The following is a 24630-nucleotide window of genomic DNA, read 5'->3' as shown; positions in this document are numbered from 1 at the left end:
ATGAATGTTCTAAAACAATTATTTCAGCTTTTCTTTCTTTTTTTTTAAGAAAGACAAGTAGGATTGGAAGATGGACTAGACATGGGTTTAAAAAATTCTATATTTTGCACCTTATTAAGCACAAGATGTGTTTGCAGTAAAATGTTCATATAACACTGAAGTTAAGCTAAAATCCTTATTAAGTGCCTGTACATTTTCATTTTCATTTTGTACATCATTTTATCCTCCACTCCTGATTTCAGAACTGGTTCCATGTGCCAGCAGCATAAGAAATCTTTTGTGTGCTATGAATTAATAAAGAGTTTCTGTTGCTTTAAAAAAAAAGGCAGCAAAATGAACACTTAGAAAATTGTAAGTAGGAAAAAGAGAATATTCTGCTACTAGAAAAAGTCTCATTAATCAAAAGTGACTAATGCTTGGTAAATCCAGCAGCAAAGCATAATCAATTACAAAACATTGTACGAAAATAAGATTTTCAGAATAACAAAGCTAAGGAATTCAAAGGCAAGGCTGAGTCTCCATTCTTGGTGCCAGATCCTGTCCTTTTGAAGAAAAAGCCTAGAATGCTTTTGATGCCTAAAATAAATTATAAATAATCATCTTTGCTGAAACTGCTACTGGGTATGTCCTTTACAGCCTTTGGGCCAGAGTTACTTACCTATATGTGGGTGTGCAAATGGGATGGCACAGGAAGCCCTATTCCACTCTCCAGTAATATAGTCAATGTAAGAGCCAGGCAGAATTGCATCCCCAGTGCTTGCTGAACACAGGAGACCCTCATCCATCCTCCTCTAAGGGTGCAAGATGACCCCAAAGGAGACTATAGCCCTACAACCACCCAGGTCATAGAGTGAGGCTAGCATGCAAGGCAAGAAGGTTGCAGCCCTTATGAAGGTGCAAAGGGTGAGAAAGGCACAAAGAATAATATGCAAATTATAGTAGCATTATATAAATCCATGGTGCACCCTCATCTCAAATTCTTTGTTCAGTTTTGATCACTTCCGCTCAAGAAGGATATGTGAGAGGTATATGGAATATACCGAAACCAAATAAAGGAGCTTGTGTTTGAATCTAAATACTTCAGGACCTAAGATGGTGGCCTGCTGGAGCGATATAAATTTACCCAACATATAAACATTTGCTAGGAGCAAAAAATTCACTTTGGGCACATGCATGAAAGAGGTTTTCTGTGCTTTCTGCTAGAAGGTTCGTATGCACTTCTTTTTGAAAACAGATACCCTAGTGACTTCTGGTAAGTTATTTCCTATGTTTTCTGCTGTAAATTATGTGAGAATCTGAGTTACAGAAGATACAAAACAAAGCCATAAGTCACATTGCAGAATAATGTTTTTACAGCTGAATTACAAACTCCTATCATAATGGGAACATGGACGAAAATAGTTCAATTACATCATTGGTACTAGATGTTTGTTCTGAAGTGCAGAGTTTAAGGTCAAATCGTGATGTACTACACTACGATAAATCTGGAGTAGTTGCACTAAAATCAGTGGAATTATTCTGGATTTACACTGGTGTGTGGTAATCGGAGTAGCCTGATTTGGCACATCCTGCGTTCTCCAAACAACATACTATCTACATTATTGCCATAAGTTGTCCCATGGTATTGTGAGATGCTAGGAAATGATCTGGAGATTACAGAAGTTATTTGATGAAAATCCAGATTTGGAAAAACAATTTTGGCAGAGAGCATTGAAGTGAAATGCTAAATCCCATAAACTTTTCTCCATTTTAATTTTCCAAACTGTGTTCAGTCTGTATCTTATGATGTACCGTGCTAATGGTTTTATCTGTTTAATTTTTATTTTATTTTCAGAGAGCAGTGAGAAGGCAGGTATTGTTTGTAAAACTGTACAAAAAGACTGCTTACATTTTCTCTAAATTTCCTATTTTTCCCCCCATTTAGGATGATTATTTCAGAAACTGGAACCCAAACAAACCATTTGATCAAGGTAAAAATATTTCATGATGTACGCATATACCTCTCTTTCTTTCTCTTTCTCTGTCAGAGGTGGGCTGTGCTGCAAAATTAGATCCCACTTCAAATTTATTCAAAGTTTGGGATACCTTAAATCTGAGGGTTTGACTTACCCTTATATTTTACAACTGTATTTTTTCAGTGCTCTTCCCTTCGTGTTTGCATTTGATGGTAATGTGTATACTTAGAAAGATGCACTGTAGCTGGTAGTCAAGATCTAACAATGCCATCCAAAATGAGTTACTTAACATACATTAACAGTTGTTGAAAACTGAGTTAAATGGTTGTTTTTGGAACTTAAATTGTTTTTATTGTCTAACACTCAAGTGCTTATTACTTGCATTCCATGGCATTTTAAGTCTGAGAATGGACTGCAGAATTGGTTCCCAAGCGAAGATGCTGTTGTATATTTGCTGCTGATTCAGACACTGGTACTAGCTACGACTCCTAAAATAATTTGCACTTCCTTTGCCTCAGTCAGTTAAGTCATGACAATATTCCCACCATCTATGGGTGCTTGTCTAAGGCCTTGTCTTCACTTAAGTCAACCTCCTTTTGTCAGTGGTCACCAGTCCACACCAGGAGTGCTTGCACCAACCTAACAGTGGGGCGGGGGGCCCTGAATCCTGGCTTTCAGCTCCCCATGGAACTCCCAGCTAGCTGAGAGCCCAGCAGACAGGGTGCAGAGCTGACAGGTGATGTAAGTAACGCATTGTCTGTACAGATGCTGTGTCACCCTAACCACATCGACCTAAGCGCTATGCCTCTCGTGGAGATGAGATTATTCGGTCGGCATTGTGGGGGACTTGCATCGGTGGGAGCAGCGCTGTAGTGTAGATACTTAGAGTTAGGTCGACGTAAGTGTCTACTGAACTCCGTAGTGTAGACCTGGCCTAACTGGGGAAATGTAGCAGCATATTGATATCGGTGTAATAACATTTTCACAGATCCTGGCAAGTGCCCTTTTCTGGCCTCTCACTGGGCTACTGTGAGGGGAATTCCAGCCTCTGTGCTCGGATTCCTATGGTGTTTCAAGCTCCTGGAGCCTGAACGGCATCCAGGCACTGCCCCAATCTTGGTGTCCCTAGGCACACTCTCAGGGTGCACACTTTCTGTCAGCTCCCCCTTCCAAGTGTTGTAACCCACAGTCCATCCACCTAGCCCCTCTGGATGCAACACTTACCCTTCAGATTCCCCCATATTTAAATGCATCCCTCTCCTGGAACTCCACTCAGCATCTGTGAAGCTTCTGGTTTACAATTTCAGTCTCCCAGGGGCACACAGTAGTTGTGAAGCAGTCAACACACACGTGTTGCTCAGTAACATCTTTATGCTCATATTTAATCATGCAAAAGCATGTGAGAGTCCATTTTATGCAGAACAATAAAATATCCTAAAATTAATGACCTTCACTAGCTCACTCTTCCTTTGGGAGATCATCTGTGTTCTATAGGTCAGGCAGGCCATCCCTTTGCCTGTATCACCTCTGCAGCAACCTCCTCATCTTAATCTGGTGCAAAATGTTCCCCTCCCAAACGCCCCTTCTCGTGAATGCCTTTATAGACTCCTGCTAGGGTCACCTGCTTCTTTTGTTCAGTCTTTTGGTATTTTTCCAGGGCTCTCAAATTTCCCTCCCTTCAGCTAAGGGTAGGAAGTGTCCTCTCCCAGCTACAACAAAGCTGTTGTACTTTGAATAGATGACATCTAGTGCTAATCTCTCCCCATTGTCTTTGGCCTGGTAGGGACTTGACACAACCCTGTTAATTTATGGTGGATCCATATCCAATACGGTTTCATAAAATTATCCACAAATCAGAAGTGATACAGACAGAACCCCCACATTGTCTCAGACACCGCTAGAGCCGTGCTGGTATAACTCCCCGTGTGCATACTTCTATTCTGGAATAAGTGTGTCCACATAGGAGGTCATCCTGGTATAATTATGCCATTAAATTTCCACATGTAGACAAGCTCTAAAATAGCAGCCAAATGAGAGAAAATATGTATGTTGCAATAATACAAAAGCACAAACAAGGAGACCTTGAGATGACTGACTGAATTCTAGTGTTCAATTGAGAAAACATGCTGCTCACATTCCGCTTACCAAGAGAAAGCAGCACTAATACAAAGTGCAAGTTGGAAGAAATGGAATTTCTGTTTCCTGCCAAATTTTATTCATATCTGATATTTCAATATGTAATATCAGATACAGTGAAAAATGGGTTCTGTATCAAAATATTTTCATGCACAACCATACCTTAGTATAGTGTCTTACTTGACCAAAGGAACCTCTATCAATTCACCATCCCTTAGTACTCTGCACTGCAGCTTTCAACAATGGTTATGTGCAAAAATATCTTGGTTTGGGCTTGAAAACATGACCCATAACCCAAAGGTGAATATTAGCAACTGAATCATACTGGCACCGCAAGGATTGTTTAAAACTTGATTGTCCTCCTGAGTGTACAGAAGCTGGCAGGGGTAAAGAACATGTTCTGAAAAGAAAGGATGCGACCTGCATAAGACTGTCCTCCCTGCTATGCACTGAAATAGGTCAGCATTCAGCAAGGATTGAAGGAGCCAACTAGTGCACAGCAGCACTGGATATGGGCACTCGGAATCAGATGGGCCTGTCACAGAAGATACTGCACAACCGACCCTGGTCCCTGCCGATAGAAACCTGGTAACATTAAGCAAGCAGGTCAGCAATCTAAGGAGACCAGTGCACCAGGGCATGCATCCTGGGATAGGAAAAAAAAAAAAACCATGAGTTTTCTGTGTAACATGGCCAGCATGATAGACTAGAAGCAACAGGAAAAGAAACCTGTATGTCTTGCTAGATGGGTATATGGAGTAGCGATGACCTGCAGAATGTTCTCACAGATGACATGTTGACATTTGGAGACAGAAAATGCACTCTTTGGGGAGTAGGCCTGGTATTGGAAGACATTTGTCCTGGAGAATCACAGCAGAATGTCAGTGGACACACTAAAAGCCACGATATTGTTAGCTGTTCTGTGCTTGACAGTTGATGTCAGTTCAGTAAAGGGCAGCGGAAACAAAGAAACCATAACAATCCATTTGTTCAAAAGGCAGTCATGAAAGTAATGCAAATTGATAATAGGCCATCACTGTGTAGTTAAGATCAGAAGATTCTATTTTATCTTGGTAATCATTATATATCCACTGAACCTCGTATTCAGAAAGGCAGCGTCTTGGTGACCTGCCATTATATAAAAGACTCCGGCACTGAGACACTAATCACTCCTATACCTCAAAAGGGTATAGAGTGAAGCTACTTGCAGTTGCTTTTCATTATGTTCTTGAGCCTTTTTGAAATGTGCTTTTTCTGGGGAAATACAGAGGGCAACTAAGTTTCCCAAAGAGACACTGTCTTTTATGTTTACCTGGACCCAGCTATTGCCTGTTCTGTGGGTAGCATGTACTGAAGTCTACTGCATAGAGGGCATCTCTGTTTTTGTGTCAGCTGCTCACTTTTCCAGTGGACAATGCAATGTAAACCTTCAACTGTTGTGCACCAAGCCACCCAGTAAGAGAATCAGGGCCAATGTGTTTCAGCTACGAAATCTCAGACAAATCATTAACCTGTTCCAGAGGCCAGGTGTTCCTGGCCATGTGATGCAGGATTCTCTGAGTAGTATTGTTTCATTACTGGGTATCATATCTCTTAAGTTGTAGAACCTCCCGAATCATCGCGTCTTTTAAAATGTCTCTCTGCTGCTACTTGTGTGTCCTAGAATTGATCATATCTTGCTTTCCAGATGCAATCTTAGGGCCACGTATTTAGAAATGTCTAATTATACACACAGTTACCACAATACTGATAAAATTCACCCCTGTGCCGAAGATTCAGCACAATCCATTACATCAGCTAAGCCCTATTTTGAGGACTTAAGTAGGATTTAAGTGGTGAGTAAACCTTGTGCGGCCCTCCTTGCAGAGGTGAATTTAACTCCCATTGACTACAAATGACCAGTTAGATGGAGAGGTAGTCAGATGGATGTGTAATCATTGTGATTTCCCAGACAATAATGTTATTTGTGTGAGCAGACTATACAGACTTATTGTTGGACACACAGTTAAACTCAATTTGTAAAAAAAAATCAGCCATCAATTTGTTTTCTTTTAAATTCTGTATTTACATATAACTTGACTTTATATAAATATTCCACATGCTTCTGTTCCTACTCAGCATTATTTGAAACTTTTCATTCTCTTGCATTTCCTGTGATGCTGATCTTCTTGCGATCTTAGAATTTTAATTATGTCACTTTTCCTGCTTCGAGTTTGTAATGGGTTTGCTTTCAAACTTCTAATCTCGCTGCTCCCTGCTGTGACTGCATTGTTCCCTTTGCAGGGCTTTTGGAGTGACTCTGCACATCTTTTCCAGACTCCCAAGTGTGGCTGTTGTATTCTGACTTATAATTAGTATCCATGCTTTAAATTAATGATTGAGCAATTCAGCAATAGGACCTCATAAATTGGGAAGTTTATATAAGAAAATGGATTCTCAGACAATTAACAGAAGTGTTTTCCTAAGGACAGGACAAGGAAAATTATGAGCAACTTACAGGCATTCTGAGTCAATAAATACAATACAATTTAGAATGCCTGTAAGTTATCTTTGAGAGTGTCATTACGGTCTCTCTCAGAAAAGGAAAATAGTTGTAGACTCCTCATTTTTATCTAACATTTTTCAGTTAGGTTTTCAATGGTCAGAGTGGGGTGAAGTATTCACATCCCTTTCAATTTAACATATTTATTGAAAAACACCCATCCTGTGTTCTGAGTGCCTGTACAGATGTTCTAAGAACAAAACCAATTCTCACCAATCTCCAATATGTAAATACACATACTCCCTCATGTAGCCAGCTATTCATACCTCCCCCACAAAAAATACCTAGGAAAATAAATGAGCCTTGATCTGATGGTCAAACAAGTACAGCTCTCATGAACCAAGGCAAAAATAATAGGCCCCTCAATGAAAAAGATCTGCCTCCAGTGCCCCAGTGATTAAGCCAATGGATAGTAGCTGGAATGCTTATTATTTAAACTAACATCTTAAATTGTACCTGGAAGTGCACTGGAAGATGGTGCAGTCCTAGAGCCCTGTTGTAATTTCTGTAACCAGTTTTGCCCAATTGATTAGCAAAGGAGAAAAGAGCAATTAACGGGTAAAACTGATGTGCAGTGTTCATGATATATAATGATACGCAGAGGGTGCCCAACATAAAAACTCCACAGGCAAGAAATTGCATGTGTGCCTTGCACAAAAGCGTGAGGGCAAAATTTTGTTCTCAGCTACATGGGTCTAAATCCAGGGCATCTCCACTGACTTTAAGACTCAAAGTAGAGTAACTGAGAACAGAATCTGGCCCCTGAGCTGTCAATATGAGAGCTTAGGGAGAACCCCGACTTTATGGACTTGTGAAGCCACACCTCTTGCTGTCATGATGGGGAGCTACTGGCCTCCAGCTTGATCTTTTCCCCCAGATAATTCTGGGGCTGCTGGTCGTCTCCTTGTTTCTCTTTTCACTCTCTCTTCCTGTATGTGTGTCAATGAGGGCAGGAATGCGTGGAACAAAGGGAGAGAAAGTCAGAGTGGATACAATAATGAATGTGAGTTGCAGAATGAATGGGGAGGAATGGTGACTTAGTAGAGATGAAAGAAGGAGAAGAGATTGGTGAATGAAAGGGTGGACTGAATGAGTGAGATGCTGAAGAAAGGGATGCAGGGAATGAAACTTATGGTGACCAGACAGCAAGTGTGAAAAATCAGGACGGGGGTTGGGGGTAGTAGGCTTCTATATAAGAAAAAGCCTCAACTATAGGGACTGTCCCTATAAAATCAGATAAAATCTGGTTAGCCTAATGAAACTGTATGCATATGTTCCAAACTTGAGCTTTGGCTGTCATTTGTTTTCCACACCAGGAATAAAGAAGGAACTCCATAGAGAGAAACAGGTTTCCCAAGCTGTGAGACTTTCTGAGATTTCAAAAACTTTCCCATTCCATATTGGGACAAAATGGACACATGAAGTTTTTGAGAGACACATCCCAGTACAGCCAATAACTAGTGATTATGGCACTCACCTGAGAGTTCTTCCATTCTCCCACCTCCCAGGGGAATCCTCTGATGAGCCAGGCCATTTGTTGTTCCGAAGTCTCTCTCAAAAACTTCGGATGTTTCTGTTTTGTCCCAATATGGAATGGGAAACTTTTTTTGAAATCTCAGAAAGTCTCATTGGTCGGGAAACCTGTTTCCCAGGCAGCTCTCTCTGTGGAGTTCCTATATCCATCTGGAAAGGATACTTCAGTGTCGAATGAAAGGAGCAGATAATGCTTTTTTATCAAGTTGTGTATCTGTACTAAAAGCCAATTAAGAGTGTTGAGGGAGTTTTTCAAAAACCTCATAAGGGATTTAGAAGCAGAAAACTTGAATGGGACTTGTGCTCTTAAATCTCTTGTGAACCTCTGTGCTTCTCAAAGAAGAAAAACAAAAATATGCATCCTACTGTAGCATTGCAGAATTCTGAACTGTCTTCTGTACAAGTATCTTATGCACAGTGTTACTTGGATTTCTGGCTGTGGGCAAAAATATGAATGATCTGAGAGAATTTTAAATTACACCAAGATGCCTTGAAGTGATTCCAACAAACAACACATCTGTTACAGACTCCTGTCTGTTTAGCAAGAGAAGAGGTAATGTCTCTTGCATGGTATAACCTCTTTTCCTAGAATATGCAAAGGTCTATCTTTAGAAGGAGTAACTGAACCATGCACTGTAGGGGTGAAATTTACCCTAATGCAGAGATCTATGCACCTCTTTAGTCTCAGGCCTTGTCTACACCACAAAGTTGCAGCGCTGGTGAGGGAGTTATAGCGCTGCAACTTAGGAGGCGTACACATCTGCAGGGCATCACCAGCACTGCAACTCCCTGTTTGCAGCGCTGGCCGTACACCCGTTGAAACTCGGGTGTAGAGGATCCAGCGCTGGTGATCCAGCGCTGGTCATCAGGTGTAAACACTCACCAGCGTTTTTCTTGACCTCCGTAGAATAAACAGGTATCCCAGCATACCAGAGGAAGCCTCTCTGGTAATCAAGCAGGTCTCCTTCCCCGCGGTTTGCTCTCGCATTCCCCTAACCCCCGTGCAAGCAGATCTCCTTCCCCGCGGTTTGCAGGGGGTTTCGGGGAACGCGACAGCACACCGCGGGGAAGGAGACCTGCTTGCAGGGGGGTTCGGGGAACACCGGAGCAAACCGTTGGGAAGGAGACCTGCTTGCACGGGGGTTCGGGGAACGCGACAGCACACCGCGGGGAAGGAGACCTGCTTGGGGGGGGGGATGTTCGGGGAACACTGGAGCAAACCGCGGGGAAGGAGACCTGCTTCCCCGCGGTTTGCTCTCGCGTTCCCCTAACCCCCCTTGAAGCCGCCCAACAGCGCTGCAGTGTGGCCACATCTAACACCACTTGCAGCGCTGGTTGCTGTAAGTGTGACCACTCTGCAGCGCTGGCCCTATACAGCTGTACTAATACAGCTGTAACAACCAGCACTGCAAAATTGTAGATGTAGACATACCCTCAGGTAAGCTTTATCTTGAGTGCTTAAATGATGCAATAGGTTTTTCACTGACCCTCTGTACTTTGGCAGAATTATTCCAGAAAGAACTACCAAAATAAAGAACAGTATCTAGTTACATGGGTTTCTTATAGGAAAAACCCAACTAGGATTAATAATAAAACCTAGTTCTTTTCAACTGGAACCTTTCAAAGGACGTAAGCATCATTATCCACTTTATATTTGGGGAAACTTAGAGGTGTGAAGTGACTTGTCCAAGGTCAGCCAGCAGGCAGTGGCCAGGCCAGGAGTAGGATCCGGGTGTCCTGAGTCCCAGTCCAGTTCTCTATCAAGGAGGCAATGCTTAGCCTTCGATCAATTACATGCACATTTACTCTGAGGCTGTAATTTACCCTGTGGCTTGGGGATGAGACATTCACCTGTTGGAGCTGTAGTTTAATTTTAAAGCTAAAAATGCCAAGATGATCCTCTCTATAGTGTATGAATCTGTAGACACTGGCCTTTTCATATGTCATTTCCCCAAAGAGGAGGAAAAGAGAGAGGTAAAAACACTGACTTAAAATGTAAGACTTCGATATTGACAAGATTAAACCTTGGTGAAAGATAAAAATATTATTTGAAGAGTAAGTGTTGAGATAAAAAGAAAGGAATGTGCTCTCTCTCCACGTGTACATAATCCACCACATTTTTGTTGTCTGGCAGTTTCCAAACAAGGGAAAATGAACAGTGAGAAGGATTTATTTTAAAGTTCTGAGGGCTGCTAGTAAAAGCAATAGCATTTATTTTTAAAATTTCTCTTTCTTTTAGACTTTCCCCATGAAATTAAATTCCATTAAGTTCATGTTAGCATTCCAGTGTTAACAGCTCTCCTGCTCCCCTGGGCAGGACTAAATCTACTGTAATTTTGGAGTCAGAAAAGCTATTATTTTGTATTCCCGGGGGGCAGGGGGTGGGGGCTGGAGAATTCTCAGACCCTTGGGTTCAGATAGCCTATCAGATTCCCTGATTAGGAATCCCAGCCTGATCTCCCTGAAGTCAGTGGGAGTTTTGCCATAGACTTAGAAGGAGTTGAATTGGCTCATTCGGCATCATTATCATTTTGAGACTGTTTAGCTTGTGTATCACCAACAGGATTCTTAACTAAGTTGCAGTTTCAGTGTCTTTTATCTTGAGGTGAGCACAGGGTTGACTTTGAAATCCATTTGAGACTTGAGTAGGGCAGGAGTTTAGGGTTCCGTACTTCTGCGGGCTTGGCCCCACAAAGGCATATGGAGCAGCAACACCTTACACACAGATGTTAGACTGAGTCAAATTCTCAGCTGATGTAAAGCAGCATAGCTCCACTGTCTGTGCGTGTGTGTGTCTGTGCGTGTGTTTTTTAATGAAGGCTGGTGCACTTTACTCTTTTTTTGAAAGGTATTGGATTAGTTAAGCTGATTCATGTATTTAGTGAAGTTATTTTTTGTAGTCAGCTTTTCTGTGTGTCTTCTAAATGCCCGTAATGCAGAAAAAAATAACTGTTTTCTTTCCCTAACAATGAATGAACAATTCATTATATTACACAAAAAGGGACATAGCATCTTTAACGCCTGCTAGACAGACCCTAGAGATGGATGCCAAGTAGCTTTGCTTCACTTGCCATATACAGGAAGGCCACTATGACAGTTCAACACCATCTCATAGTGTATTTCAATGATCAGCATTCATTTTTAGCTCTGTCTGCTCAGTTTACTGTATTAGTCATGAACCTACTGGAAGCCAGTTCAAAGGTCAGAGAGCTACCAACTGCGCCATACTGTGATGAGCTATTGGAACTGTAAAAACATGGAGAGCCTGGAGCCTAAACAAGATTGGTAGCCGTTATTACTGAACATGATTCTGTCAGAGATGCAGATGGTAGGAAGCAAGAGAGCGTAAGGGGAAGGTTTAGTCAGGTTTTTAAAAAAATAAATCAAAGACTTTCTTTCTGACAAGGTCATTGGAAAGTGCTTAAGCAGTTGACAGATCTCGCTTAACATGCTTTTCCAGTAGGCTGCATGTAAGGGGGGGAGAATATAAAGAAAAATAGCATAAAACTCTAATTTCAAAGGTTTCAGTATAACAATTAAATGTGTATAATAAAGGACAACTAATTGCATATGCCAGTAAATTAACTTATTAAGAGTTTATTCAATATTATGAGTGAAAGCTAAAAACAAACAAAAAATAAATCCCAGGCAGCTTTCTTTATAATGTCTGCTGAGAGCCACTTCTATTCTTAATAGCTTTGCTAAATTCCTAGATAGGCAAACAGATGTTGTTAATTTTTCTGGTAATATGCACAAATAATTTCTGATAGGCTTAAAGTTGCTGAAACCATTTGAAATGGTGTGCAGTTTCTTTGCCATATGGCATTTTTTAAGGCATCATCACCCAAAGGATAGAAACCATGGAAATAATGGGATGCACTTTTGTACTGAAAGTACATACGCCTTGAATTCAAAACGTTGGGGGCTATTGAATCATCATTACTGTTCCTAATAACAAGCTGGTAGAAGGGCACAATAAGTGGGGAAACTCTGCTTATACTTAGTGATATGCTTGTTTTCCAGAACTGTGGATGCAGGAGTCCAAGAAATTTAAAGAATTATCGGCTCTCTCTCATGTTAGGTTTAAGACCCAACTTTTTCAATTCTTTACTCGTGCAAAGCTCTCATTAATTTCAATGGGTTGAGAGGGTTGCCCAGTTGAGCTACATTTTCCATCCTGCCCCATTCTTCTGACCTGAGACAAAGGAGCCAGCTGGCACCGTCAGTAGTTAGTTTCCCCCCTCATGGGTGAGGAGAGTCCCATTGTACCCTGCTCTTGGAATCTTTATCTTGGGCCCTAAAACCAGAGACAGCAGTCTGCATTCCCCCTCTCCCTCATACCCCAAACTGCCTCTGAGACCACTTCTCCTTCCTCAGCAGCTATGCCCCTGTTGCCCAAATGTCCTGAGAGAAGCCTGGAAGAATGTATTTCTGGCCCAGGTGGATTCCTTCACCAACCTTTGAGAGTTGGTTACACCCCTTTGCAGGGCCCTGGGTGTGGTTTTAGATAATTAGCAAAACCATGGGCCACACACAGGGCCCAATTGCCCTGTGTGTGTATATGTATGTGTGTGAGGAGGATCCCTCTGTGGGACAAAAGGCTGGAGAATTTCTGTGGGTTTCCTTGTGAATATTTGTACCCAGTTCTGTTAGGCACCAGAGTGTGCCTTCATTGCTCCAGGAACAGGCCATGGGGACAGCTCCTGAACCCCACAAATCCTTAGCATCAATAAGGCTTTGTGCCCCAACTTGTCTTCAAGCCTCCCCCCCCCCCCCCACTTCCCGATGTAAGCAATACAGTAGGCAGGTAGAATCATAGGAAAGAAATCTGGAGTAAGCATGCTGAGAAGCCAGTGTTACATGCTGAGGCCCTGCTGTTTGAGCGGTAGCAATGTGGTTCTGGGCTGCAGCACCCCTGAATCCCCTTCGCCAACCAGGTGCCCTGTTCTCATACTACACCTAGGCTTGCAGTTCTGGCGAAATCCTGCTGTCAGGAATTCTGTGGCCAGCAGCAGTTCTGAGGTTCTCCCTCCCCACCTACCATCTGCGGGAGACCTGATAGAAAAATAATATGACCTAGAACTTCCTGTGTCCTTCCACCTCAATCTTTATAGGGACAATGGGTCACCATGTGCATACCCCAGCGTGCCCATTCTCCCTGACCTCTTTGATTCACAAGCCCACAGACTGTTCTGTGAGATACAGGGGAAGTATGGATTTTACCACAAAGATTCCCTTCTCTGATCCACGTATAGAGGTCTTCCTCTGTTTGTGGATATGATCCAACCCTCTGACCTCAGATACACTTGTGCAGACTGGAGTAACACTACTGATTTCAGACACATCCCCTTCGTCGTTCCCAAACGCTCCGTTTGTGCAGTGGAAAACTGAACTGGCAATATACCCTCAGTTCTGAGAAAGGAGCACTGTGTAGCCCGGGTGTTTCACAGTCCAGCAGCCCCACAGAGGTGAATATGTGCTGCTAGACTCTTGTGCCTACAAATGCATATCTGTATCTGTATGCCTCCTCTTCATCTGCCGTGAATTGTATCTGCTTCTTTCCCGTTCCAAGTGCTGAATTCCAATTCCAGATATGGCTTCCCACAGCACTGGAGAAAAGAAGGTAGCCTAGAATTAATAAGCATTCCAAAAAAAAGAAAAAGAAAATAGAATTGTTATGCAGGCTGAAAATCATGGAACCTACAATTATTTTTGAATCTGCAATTTTCTCTTAGCCCTGGTTAAGATGTGCTTTCAAAGAAGCCTGAATAAATCCATTTTCAAGAGTTGTTCAGTGCCATACCTATCTCTCTGCACATAAATATGTTAGTTTTATAAGAAGCCTTTTCTATTACTTCGTCTCACATGGCAGATTTTGATTGAATAACTTATATTGCAATTTAGTTTTTGACTGTTATATTACTTTTAGAGGCTTATTAATAGGAAAAATGTGTCTGTATTGTGTGTGTAAATCATCAGTAAATCAGCACTGTTTTAAAACATGCCAAGTGAATCAACAGAGAACAATAGCCAAAATACTGCAGAGGGAATAAACGTCAAATATATTCTGAGCACCTACGGTAGCTCACATGCCACGGACTGAGAGAGAAAACATATATAGTTGTCTTCATGTGTTACTAGAGTAATATTAAAATCTCTTGCAACCAACTTTATAATATTACATCAAAAGTGATGAAGACAGGTTCCCTCTCTGTGATGATACTGTGGTTAATGCTCTTAAATTAAGATGATGATCAATAGGCTGCTGTGTCTAGAATTTTATCTGTACTTTGGAAGGATGAGGGACAGAGAGAGAGCGCGCCCTCTTGTTAGTTTTGTCAATAACGTTCCTGATTTTTCTTTTAATATCGCTGATCTCATTAAATATGCAGCTAACATTCATGCACTTTTAAAAGGAAACGCATACTACATATGAGACTGATCTTGAGGATTTGGGAAACATTATTGACTTCAGTGGAAACAAAATTTGGGCTCCATAAGAATGTAGAGCTCTATATTTCTGATGGTTTCAGTCCTGTACAATGTATAGGATGTCAAATAGTGTAATCAGTTTTTTCTGGAAAAAAAAATAACGTGCCCCAAATCTAAAAGAATGAAGTACATTTAATAAAAGGGCCTGCAGGTGTGCTTTTAGAGCCTCCTGCTGTAGATGCTATGCCCCTTTATTGCTCTACTATTGACCTCAAAATATTACTTAAACTGAGCATGCTTCTAGTTATGGTAAGATTTAACTACCATATCTAAGACCAGACATACCAAGGGCAAAGTCTCAGGTTTAGATACCCAGATTCCACAGTGATAGATAATTACTGTAATATGGTGAGTTTTGAGATCATTAGCCAATCAGACAAATAATTTGCACACTGTTTGAATAATATTCTATCAAGTTGTGAGTTAGTAACTGTATATAATCCCAGTTTTCTAATTAATGGAGACTATTCCATTTCATGGTGAAAGAACTTGAGGGATGCTGACGGGAGGTACTCCAGACAATTTGGTTCCAAGTTGAAGGTTGAGAATATAAACAAATAGAAACATTAATGACTTCAGTAGAAATATGCTATGCTCTGTTTCCCATTTATAGAACATCCTAAACAGAGTTTTCCTCTGGCACATCACTTTGTCTGCAAGCTATGTCAATTTCCATTCAGGGTCATGTTTGATGGGAGTGATGTCCAGAACTCTGGGATAAATTTATGCTGTCAGCTAGTCATGCAACTGCATGGACTTCAGAGGGGATTGGCTGAATTTGGTGCACTGCATCTTGACTACCTCTTCTCTTTTGGCTTCTAATGGCTCACTTTTTAATACAGTGTCACCGGAAATAAATGCCACCCGGAGAACCTGGATCTTATATCTGCTTCAATGAGATGGGGGCCATGGGGAGTTGGGGTACTATTCTCTGCTTAGTCTAAAGGATTAGTGAGGGTTTAGACAACTATTCTCTTCTAACTTAATCAGTAAAAAATGAATAATCTATGAATGCTATATTACACATATATTTATGAATTAAAAATCCTTCTACCAGAAGTCTAAACATTCAGGTTTCCAAAACACTAACTGGATCATTGCTATTGTTCCGTCTGTAGCAGTGCATGGGATTCTTCCTTCCTAAGTGCAAGTTTCTGCATTTGTCCTTGTTGAACCTCATCAGATTTCTTTTGGCCCAATCCTCCAATTTGTCTAGGTCACTCTGGACCCTATCGCTACCCTCCAGTGTATCTACCTCTCCCCCCAGCTTAGTGTCATCTGCGAACTTACTGAGGGTGCAATTCATCCCATCATCCAGATCATTGATAAAGATGTTGAACAAAACTGGCTTCAGGACTGACCTCTGGGGCACTCCGTTTGATACCAGCTGCCAACTAGACATTGAGCCGTTGATCACTACCTGTTGAGCCTGACAACCTAGCCAACTTTCTATCCACCTTATAGTCCATTCATCCAGCCCATACTTCTTTAACTTGCTGGCAAGAATACTGAGGGAGGCCATAACAAAAGCAGTGCTAAAGTCAAAATATATCACATCCACCGCTTTCCCCATATCCACAGAGCCAGTTATGGTCATTGTAATACATAGATGTTGCAGATTGCCCTGAATTACCATCCAGTCTTGAACTGAGGCCATCACACTGATTAGTTAAGAGAGTGGTCAAAATCACGGAGAGGTCATTCAGCTCTAAATGCACCTCATAGGAAGGTTTCTGTGGGTACCAGGAACATTCTTCTTAGTACCACGGTGAACGTTACAGCTGGATGTACTATTTGCAGAGACAGTCAATTAGTCACATTTTGCCCTTTTGCCTGTTTGCAAATTGTCTAGAAACAGATCATGAATTCCACATAGATACTGCTTGGTCAGGATAATTTGGCATATTTTTTTACAAACTTTCTACATTGCTGTGAGTATTTGGATATTGAGATATGAACAGTAAATCAAGTTATGTTTTCATTCTCTGATTGGAAGAACAGAATCCTTAGAATCAGATTTTTTATACAAATGTTTTGAATCTAAAACTTGCTTTCTGTGACTGTTCTCACTTCATCAGATGTATGAAGTAAAAGATACCGGAGCAAGTATAAATACATGAAAGAATGTAGGTTGCTTTCCCAAGTGTTAAGTCAGTCTAACGAGATAAATCAATTAACAGCAGGATACCAAGGGAGAAGAAATAATTTTTGAAGTGGTAAGAGAGTGGCCCATTACAGACATTTGACAAGAAGGTGAGAGTAACAGTAGGGAGAAATTAGTATTGGGGAAATTAAGTTTAGGTTTTACAATGACCCAACCACTCCCAGTCTTTATTCAGGCCTAATCTGATGGTATCCAGTTTGCAAATTTAATTCCAGTTCTGTTAGCTTCATGTTGAAGTCGGCAACTACACACCACACAACAAAAACACCAACCCAGGAACCAAATCCTACTACAACCCCCAGTGCCAACTCTGTCCACATATCTATTCAAGGGACATCATCATAGAACCTAATCACATCAGCCACACCCTCAAGGGCTCATTCACATGCACATCTACCAATGTGGTATATGGTATGTGCCAGCAATGCCCCTCTGCCTTGTACATTGACCAAACCCGACAGTCTCTACGCAAAAGAATAAATTGACACAAATCTGACATCAGGAATCATAGCACTCAAAAATCAGTAGGAGAACACTTCGGTCTCTGTGGTCACTCAATAACAGACTTCAAAGTGGCAATTCTTCAACAAAAAAACCCTTCAAAAACAGACTCCAATGTGAAGCTGCAGAACTGGAATTATTTTGCAAACTAGATACCATCAGATTAGGCCTGAATAAAGACTGGGAGTGGTTGGGTCATTACAAAACCTGAACTTAATTTCCCCAATACTAATTTCTCCCTGCTGTTACTCACACTTCTTGTCAACTGTCTGTAATGGGCCACTCTCTTACCGCTTCAAAAGTTATTTCTCCTCCCTTGGTATCCTGCTGTTAATTGATTTATCTCATTAGACTGACTTAACACTTGGGAAAGCAGCCTCCATCCTTTCATGTATTTTATACCTGCTCTGGTATCTTTTACTTCATACATCTGATGAAGTGAATTCTAGCCCATGAGAGCTTGTGCCCAAATAAATTTGTTAGTCTTAAGGTTCCACAAGGACTCTTCATTTTTTTCGCTGATACAGACTAACACGGCTGCCACTGACTGTGACTGTTCTGTAATATTTGACCTGAGCATTGACCTTCCCTTCCTGTGCTTCAGGTGTGCAGGAAGTGGAAGCCTGCTTGTGCTTTTCCACTCTTCTGCAAAACTTTGCGAGGGCTAAAACCAGTCTGGCTCACAATTTCAGTTATTAGTGACAGTTCCTGAAAATGTTCATTTTTGGGAATTAAATCTTTGTCTTGCTAGAGCATGGCAATAAAGCATCCAGACACACCCAAACTTGAGGGTTTTCTTCTTCATTCTTCCTAACCAGATGTGAACAGTCAGGGTTTTAAAAAAAGAAAAAAAAACACGTTTGGGCTGACAGGTCTTTTAGGTTTCAGGTTGAAGCACTTTGAAATATCCAAGTAAAGCCATGGAAAGTGAGTCTATCATAAAAACACCACCAGCCCTTTAACTATTATGACATTCCCGAGGTACTTCGGTAATACAGTACAATCCATTTTAATTTAAGCAGTCATGGGAATGACTGCAAATCATTGTGCAAAGATGTTTTTAGACACCAAGCATATGAAATACAAGTCAAGTGTTCTATTTCCCACTGTGAATTTTACATGAGCATAATACTTGTAACTCTTCTCAGTAAGCGTGCAGTGCAGGCTTAATTTTCAAAGGCTTGCAAACCTACGGAAGCGCATGAAAATGGGAATTTGAATGTGGAGACTGGGTGATTTTTACCTCTTATTTACTCATTTGCCTACACAATGTGCATATACACATATGGGATTGTGATGTGTAAATGTGGATTTTTTTTTTTATCCATTGCTTCTGCCTTGGAAAATTTTATTCTGCATGATCAGTCTCACATATACCTGTATCTGTGCCTTCAAATGTACAGTCAGAATGGCAATGAGAAAGTAGAATATAGATTAAATTTCTTTGCATACAGTTTTCATCAATTAATATAATCTTTTAAATAAAAATTACTGAGCTTTTATTTTCTTTGTACAGCTTCTAGCACAGTGGGGTCCTGCCTCATGCCTAGGGCCTACACTCTACCACAGTACAAATTATAATCAGTAATAAAAACTCTGATTCTGGAAATGTGCTGTGCTTATTAATTCTAACATTTTGTTTAATGACTTTGTTCTTGGCTTTATCATTATTTTATTATATGAAGTTTGGTCCATTAATTGTGCAAAGATTCTCATATTTTTTTCTGTTCCACTCTTTTTTATCAAATGGCATTTTAGTCTATTTGCATATTGTTCCTGTACCATTAAATTTTTTCCATTGGCTGTAAATAAATGAAATACATTTTTGGCTCTAAAGAGAAATCGCGATCATCTGGGCTTTCGGCTTTTATTATTATGCTTTTCCTTTAATTTGTATAGGAAGTTGCGTTCCCCGTTAGATTGTCATCTGGTTGTGTTTTATATGCAGCGTGCTTGATATATGGAACTTGTAGTGTAGATAGCGTGGCCGTTGAAATTGCACTGAAGATGAACTTTTTGATGGATGCATCTGTTTATGTAATATGAAAATAGGCTTTTGAATCAGTTAATTAGGAACTTCAGTTTTCAAAAAAGAAAAAGGTCAGAGATGAAGGAAGACCGTTCAGGGAAGAAGCCCAGTGGGTAGAGTAATATGTTGAAGAGCTTATATCTTGTCATGCTGGTGATTTCTTTTTTCCCCACACAAAAAATTAATTCCTCTTAGCAGATTGCAAGCTTTGACTAGATACCCTGGGCCAGATCATGTCTACTTGGTGTGTGTATAGACTGGGACCCTCTGTACACCAATCTCTCCACACCCAAGCAAGAGAGAAGGTAGGAGGTCACCATCATGGTAGAACTCGCTCAGGCCCTCTAAGGGTACTGTGTGGGGTTGGAATCCCAAATGGGGTAGGAAGTGGGGCAGAGTGGGAGTTAATAGCCCTGAATTGGTTAGGGATGCTACCTGCAGGGATTCGTATTATTTCTGACTGGCCCTATGGCATTTATGGGTGAAATGCCTGCATCTGTTTTATCTATCCCACAGGGTCATTTTCACAGTAGGGAATCTCTCTCTAAAAGGAATCCCAGGGACAGCTGTGGTCAGGGGAGATCCTGATAGAGCTGTAGGGTGGTGTGAGGATTACCTGGACCTAAAGCCAATGAGGAATTCTAGCTGGTGCAGTGTAATGACCAGTGATGCTTCAAAGGTGAAAGGTGACAGCTTGACCTCTGTCACAGTCGTCTTCTAAAGCATGATTTGTTGTCATTGCAGTTTCTCTGCACGGTGTGTATGTGGAAAAAGATTGAGGGCAAACAGTGACTGAGAGAACTAGGAGCCTGGGATGAGCCTTCTGTGAAGGATTCGATCACAGAAACCCCTTTGGGACTGCTACCTAATCTGCTGAGACTACCTCTGAGCCCGTTTTCCCTGCCAGCTTGAGGCTTCAGTACCGTATCTTGTTGAGCCTGCTGCAAACACAGATCCAGGTCTGAACCACATCCCACAAAAGCTGCTGACTTAACTGAACATACTTAAGAAGTGCTCCTGTCTCTAGCATCCAGACACCCAGCTCCCAGTGGGATCCAAACCCCAAATAAATCCATTTTACTATGTATAAAGCTTATACCAGGTAAACTCATAAATTGCTCTCTATAACACCAATAGAGATGCACAGCTATTTGCTCTCCCAGGAATTAATTACTTACTCTGGGTTAATAAGCAAAAGTGATTTTATTAAGGATAAAAAGTAGGATTTAAATGGTTCTAAGTAATAATAGACAGAACAAAGTAAGTTACCAAGCAAAATAAAACAAAAACACACAAGCTTAATGCAGTAAGAAACTGATTACAGATAAAATCTCACCCTCAGAGATGTTCCAATAAGCTTCTTTCACAGACGAGATGCCTTTCTAGTCTGGTCCCAATCCTTTCCTCTGGTACAGTCCTTGTTCCAGCTCAGGTGGTAGCTAGGGGATTTCTCATGACTGCAGTCTCCTTTGTTCTGTTCCACCCACTTATATAGCTTTGGCACAAGACGGGAATCTTTTATCTCTCTGGGTCCCCACCCCTCCTTCTAAATGGAAGAGCATCAGGTTTAAGATGGATTCCAGTACCATGTGACATTCTTCCTGGCCTGACTCTTAGGCCATGTCTACATCTAAAATTTTGCAGCGCTGGTTGTTACAGCTGTATTAGTACAGCTGTATAGGGCCAGCGCTGCAGAGTGGCCACACTTACAGCAACCAGCGCTGCAAGTGGTGTTAGATGTGGCCACACTGCAGCGCTGTTGGGCGGCTTCAAGGGGGGTTCCGGGACGAGAGAGCAAACCGGGAAAGGAAACCAGCTTCCCCGCGGTTTGCTCTCTCGGTCCCGGAGCCACCCAGCAAACCGCAGGGAAGGAGACCTGCTTGCTCGGGGTTCCGGGACCGAGAGAGCAAACCGGGAACGCCGCGGTTTGCTCTCTCGGTCCCGGAGCCAGCCAGCAAACCGCAGGGAAGGAGACCTGCTTGCTCGGGGTTCCGGGACCGAGAGAGCAAACCGGGAACGCCGCGGTTTGCTCTCTCGGTCCCGGAGCCACCCAGCAAACCGCAGGGAAGGAGACCTGCTTGCTCGGGGTTCCGGGACCGAGAGAGCAAACCGCGGTGAAGCTGGTTTCCTTTCCCGGTTTGCTCTCTCGGTCCCGGAACCCCGAGCAAGCAGGTCTCCTTCCCTGCGGTTTGCTGGCTGGCTCCGGGACCGAGAGAGCAAACCGGGAAAGGAAACCAGCTTGATTACCAGAGGCTTCCTCCTTCCACGGAGGTCAAGAAAAGCGCTGGTAACTGTCTACATTGGATTACCAGCGCTGGATCACCAGCGCTGGATCCTCTACACCCGAGACAAAACGGGAGTACGGCCAGCGCTGCAAACAGGGAGTTGCAGCGCTGGTGGTGCCCTGCAGATGTGTACACCTTCAAAGTTGCAGCGCTGTAACTCCCTCACCAGCGCTGCAACTTTCTGATGTAGACAAGCCCTTAGGAAGGCTTACAAGTAAACAGAGCCATCTCCAGTCAATTGTCCTGATTAATGGGAGACATCAAGATTCAAAACTACCCTTAATGGCCCACACTTTGCATAATTACAATAGGACCTCAGACTTATTTCATATTTCTTATTTCAGATACAAGAATGATACATTCATACAAACAGGTTGACTACACTCAGTAGATTATAAGCTTTGTAATGATATCTTACAAGAGACCTTTTGCATGAAGCATATTCCAGTTACATTATATTCACACTTATTACCATATTTTCATAAAATCATATGGAATGCAACATCACACCTTCTACAGAAATAAAATAGATGCTTCCTATTTAAAAAGTCTTCAGAAAGGGAAGGAGGGTGGAGGGGGGAAGAGAATAGTGCAGTACAATATTAATAATGTTAGCCTTGGAACCACAAATGCCTGAAAATGCCTTTTATTCCTGAGCGCATCTCAGTTGCACTAAATTCTGCCAGGTCATGAAATTTCAAAAGTAGCTCACAAGAAATGTACCTCCTAAACTACAGAGTCTGCTCTCCCCTAAGAACAGGATTTTTCCTTCCTTTGTTTCCTGTCATTCCCACAGTCTATCTCCTTCCTTGAAAATGTTGGCCCCTGCATGCACTTTTGCAATCTTAGTGGGACCCAGGAGTGTTTTGCACGTTCATCCAGCTAATAATGGGCAAAGCATCAGTTCTTCAATGAAAGGAGACATGTACGTGTTAAGTAAGATTGGCAGAGCAAGGTCATGGGTGGAGGGGGCTCATGGAACAGAGGAGTGAAAATGCCGAATGTAAGAGAAATACAGTTTAAATAGAATTAAATCTTGGAAAAGGGTCAAACATTTTAATGCCAGATGTTCTGCGTGACACTTCTTGTATGTGTCTGATTTTCCTTTCCATTATTGTGTCATTCCTGTGAAGAGAGAGTTTTGCTTACCCTTCTGAAGTGGACTGTATTTTCCTATCTCTCTGTGCAGGTTTTGTATTATTTATTATTGTTATTGTTTTGGACCAAAGCCCAGGATCTGAACCCTCCAAACTTTGGGAGAGAGGTCAATTCTAGATGTGAGGTTTGCCCCTCAGCTCATTTCTAATTTGTGTGTGTGTGTGTGTTACAATGGGGTGAGGGAGTTGGAGGATTTGGGTACAGGGAAGTGTGTGTTAAATTCCTTTCACATGTCTCCTGCTGAACATTGTTTCAGAGATTTAGTACAACAACACTTTAATTTTTAAGAGTTTTCTTTTTAAAGACTAAAATATTCACAGGCATGGTTTTATAAGACATTTAATAATTATAAAAGGATGTCCTTAAGTGTGTGCAATCTCAGTGCTAAAAACAGTTATTCTGAGAAATTAATTTTCAGCATGCTGACTCCTTAAAAAATTCATTAAAATCTTTTTTATGGTATGTGGTAGAGATCTAATAACAATGTTTTGTCTTGGACGTCAATTATGCTGGATGTGAATTAACTAGTATTTTAATAAAAATTAATAGTAACATTTACTTTCCGTTGAATGGGGTGAATTTGTGTGATGGTGCTGAACAATCTAAAGAGCCTCGGGGGTGTGTGTGTGTGTGTGTGTGGTGAATGGATTTTATTTAAATATAATTGCATTGGCCTAGCAATTAAAATTATGCATTAAATCTTAATTAATTAATTTCTTTGGGTTCTTTTCTAGGGGGAAAAGTCATTTGATATTCTTTTGAGCTAATATAAACACTGAAGAAGTTCATGACAAATAGATTTTTAAGTGGAATACTAAGGAATAGTTTGCAAAAGCAGAATTTTATAAAAGCGTCACATTTGGCTCTCAGAATTTGCACCTCTCTGGAGTCAAGCCAGGCACTATTCTAAAGCATACTAGGGGTATGCAGTCTCCATCTCTGACCTCTCTGTCCCAGTGCAGCAGAACCACAGCACTTGTGCTACTTTTTGGACTTTCGGTGTTTGTGTAGAAGTTTGGAGGGAAGCAAGTTTTCGAAGTTTTGGGCTTGATTGACTGCAGTGGCCTTTGGATCAGATCATTAAAAGACAAAATGATCAATCTGAATGTTAACCTGGTTTTGCATTGTTTGGATGCTTTCACAAGGAAAACAAATAGCTGAAAATGCTGGCTTAGTGCTTATTGCACATCTCTTAGCCCCTCTGACATAAACGCCAACAGCCAGGTTCACCACAGACATGACATCCACACACACACACAGACACTCCACACATTCACACACTTTCTCTCTCTCTTTCTCACTTCATGTTACTTTGAGGATAAAATCTGTCAGATTTGGACTGAACTGCCTCAAACAAAGGGTTTTTCTCTCTTCAGGCTTAGGTCATAGAATCATAGGACTGGAAGGGACCTCGAGGTCATCTAGTCCAGTCCCCTGCACTCATGGCAGGACTAAGGATTATCTAGACTATTCCTGACAGGTGTTGTCCAACAGTACTGCCATTAGTGGTAGCAGGTAACCAGCTCCTTTTAAAAAAGCTTTTGTATGACCATCACTCAAGCCCATATCCTCCCTTCACATGACAGTCTGGTTAATTATATAGTTTCTGATCTCTTCCTCGTGGTCGGAATTGTTGGCAAGATTTTGGTGAGACAACTTCAGAGACAGCACATGCCAAAAGGCTGCATTTGCCCTTTGCTGACCTTGCTGGCAGCTAAGTCCACCTACCTGTTCCTCAGGGGGCCTAAATACCTCCACTGTCTATTTTCAAGTGATCCTGACAAGAACAGCGCTGCAGATTGGAAAACCAGCAGCCCTTCAAAAGTCTGCAAGTG

General features: G+C 41.6%; 1 protein-coding gene across 2 annotated transcripts in view; it reads left to right on the top strand.

Annotated features, from left to right (window-relative positions):
- The window catches only part of SPOCK1 (SPARC (osteonectin), cwcv and kazal like domains proteoglycan 1), a 476662-nt gene that overhangs the window by 181943 nt on the left and 270089 nt on the right, over positions 1 to 24630 (top strand). For both annotated transcript variants that reach the window (XM_030573318.1, XM_030573317.1), the window contains one exon: positions 1925 to 1970. In XM_030573318.1, the coding sequence (XP_030429178.1) occupies positions 1925 to 1970 (46 nt within the window). The remainder of the gene's footprint in view (positions 1 to 1924; positions 1971 to 24630) is intronic.

This window comes from Gopherus evgoodei, chromosome 8 (genome assembly GCF_007399415.2).
Source record: "Gopherus evgoodei ecotype Sinaloan lineage chromosome 8, rGopEvg1_v1.p, whole genome shotgun sequence".
Classification (NCBI taxonomy): domain Eukaryota; kingdom Metazoa; phylum Chordata; order Testudines; family Testudinidae; genus Gopherus; species Gopherus evgoodei.
This window is presented reverse-complemented; position numbering and strand designations above follow the sequence as displayed.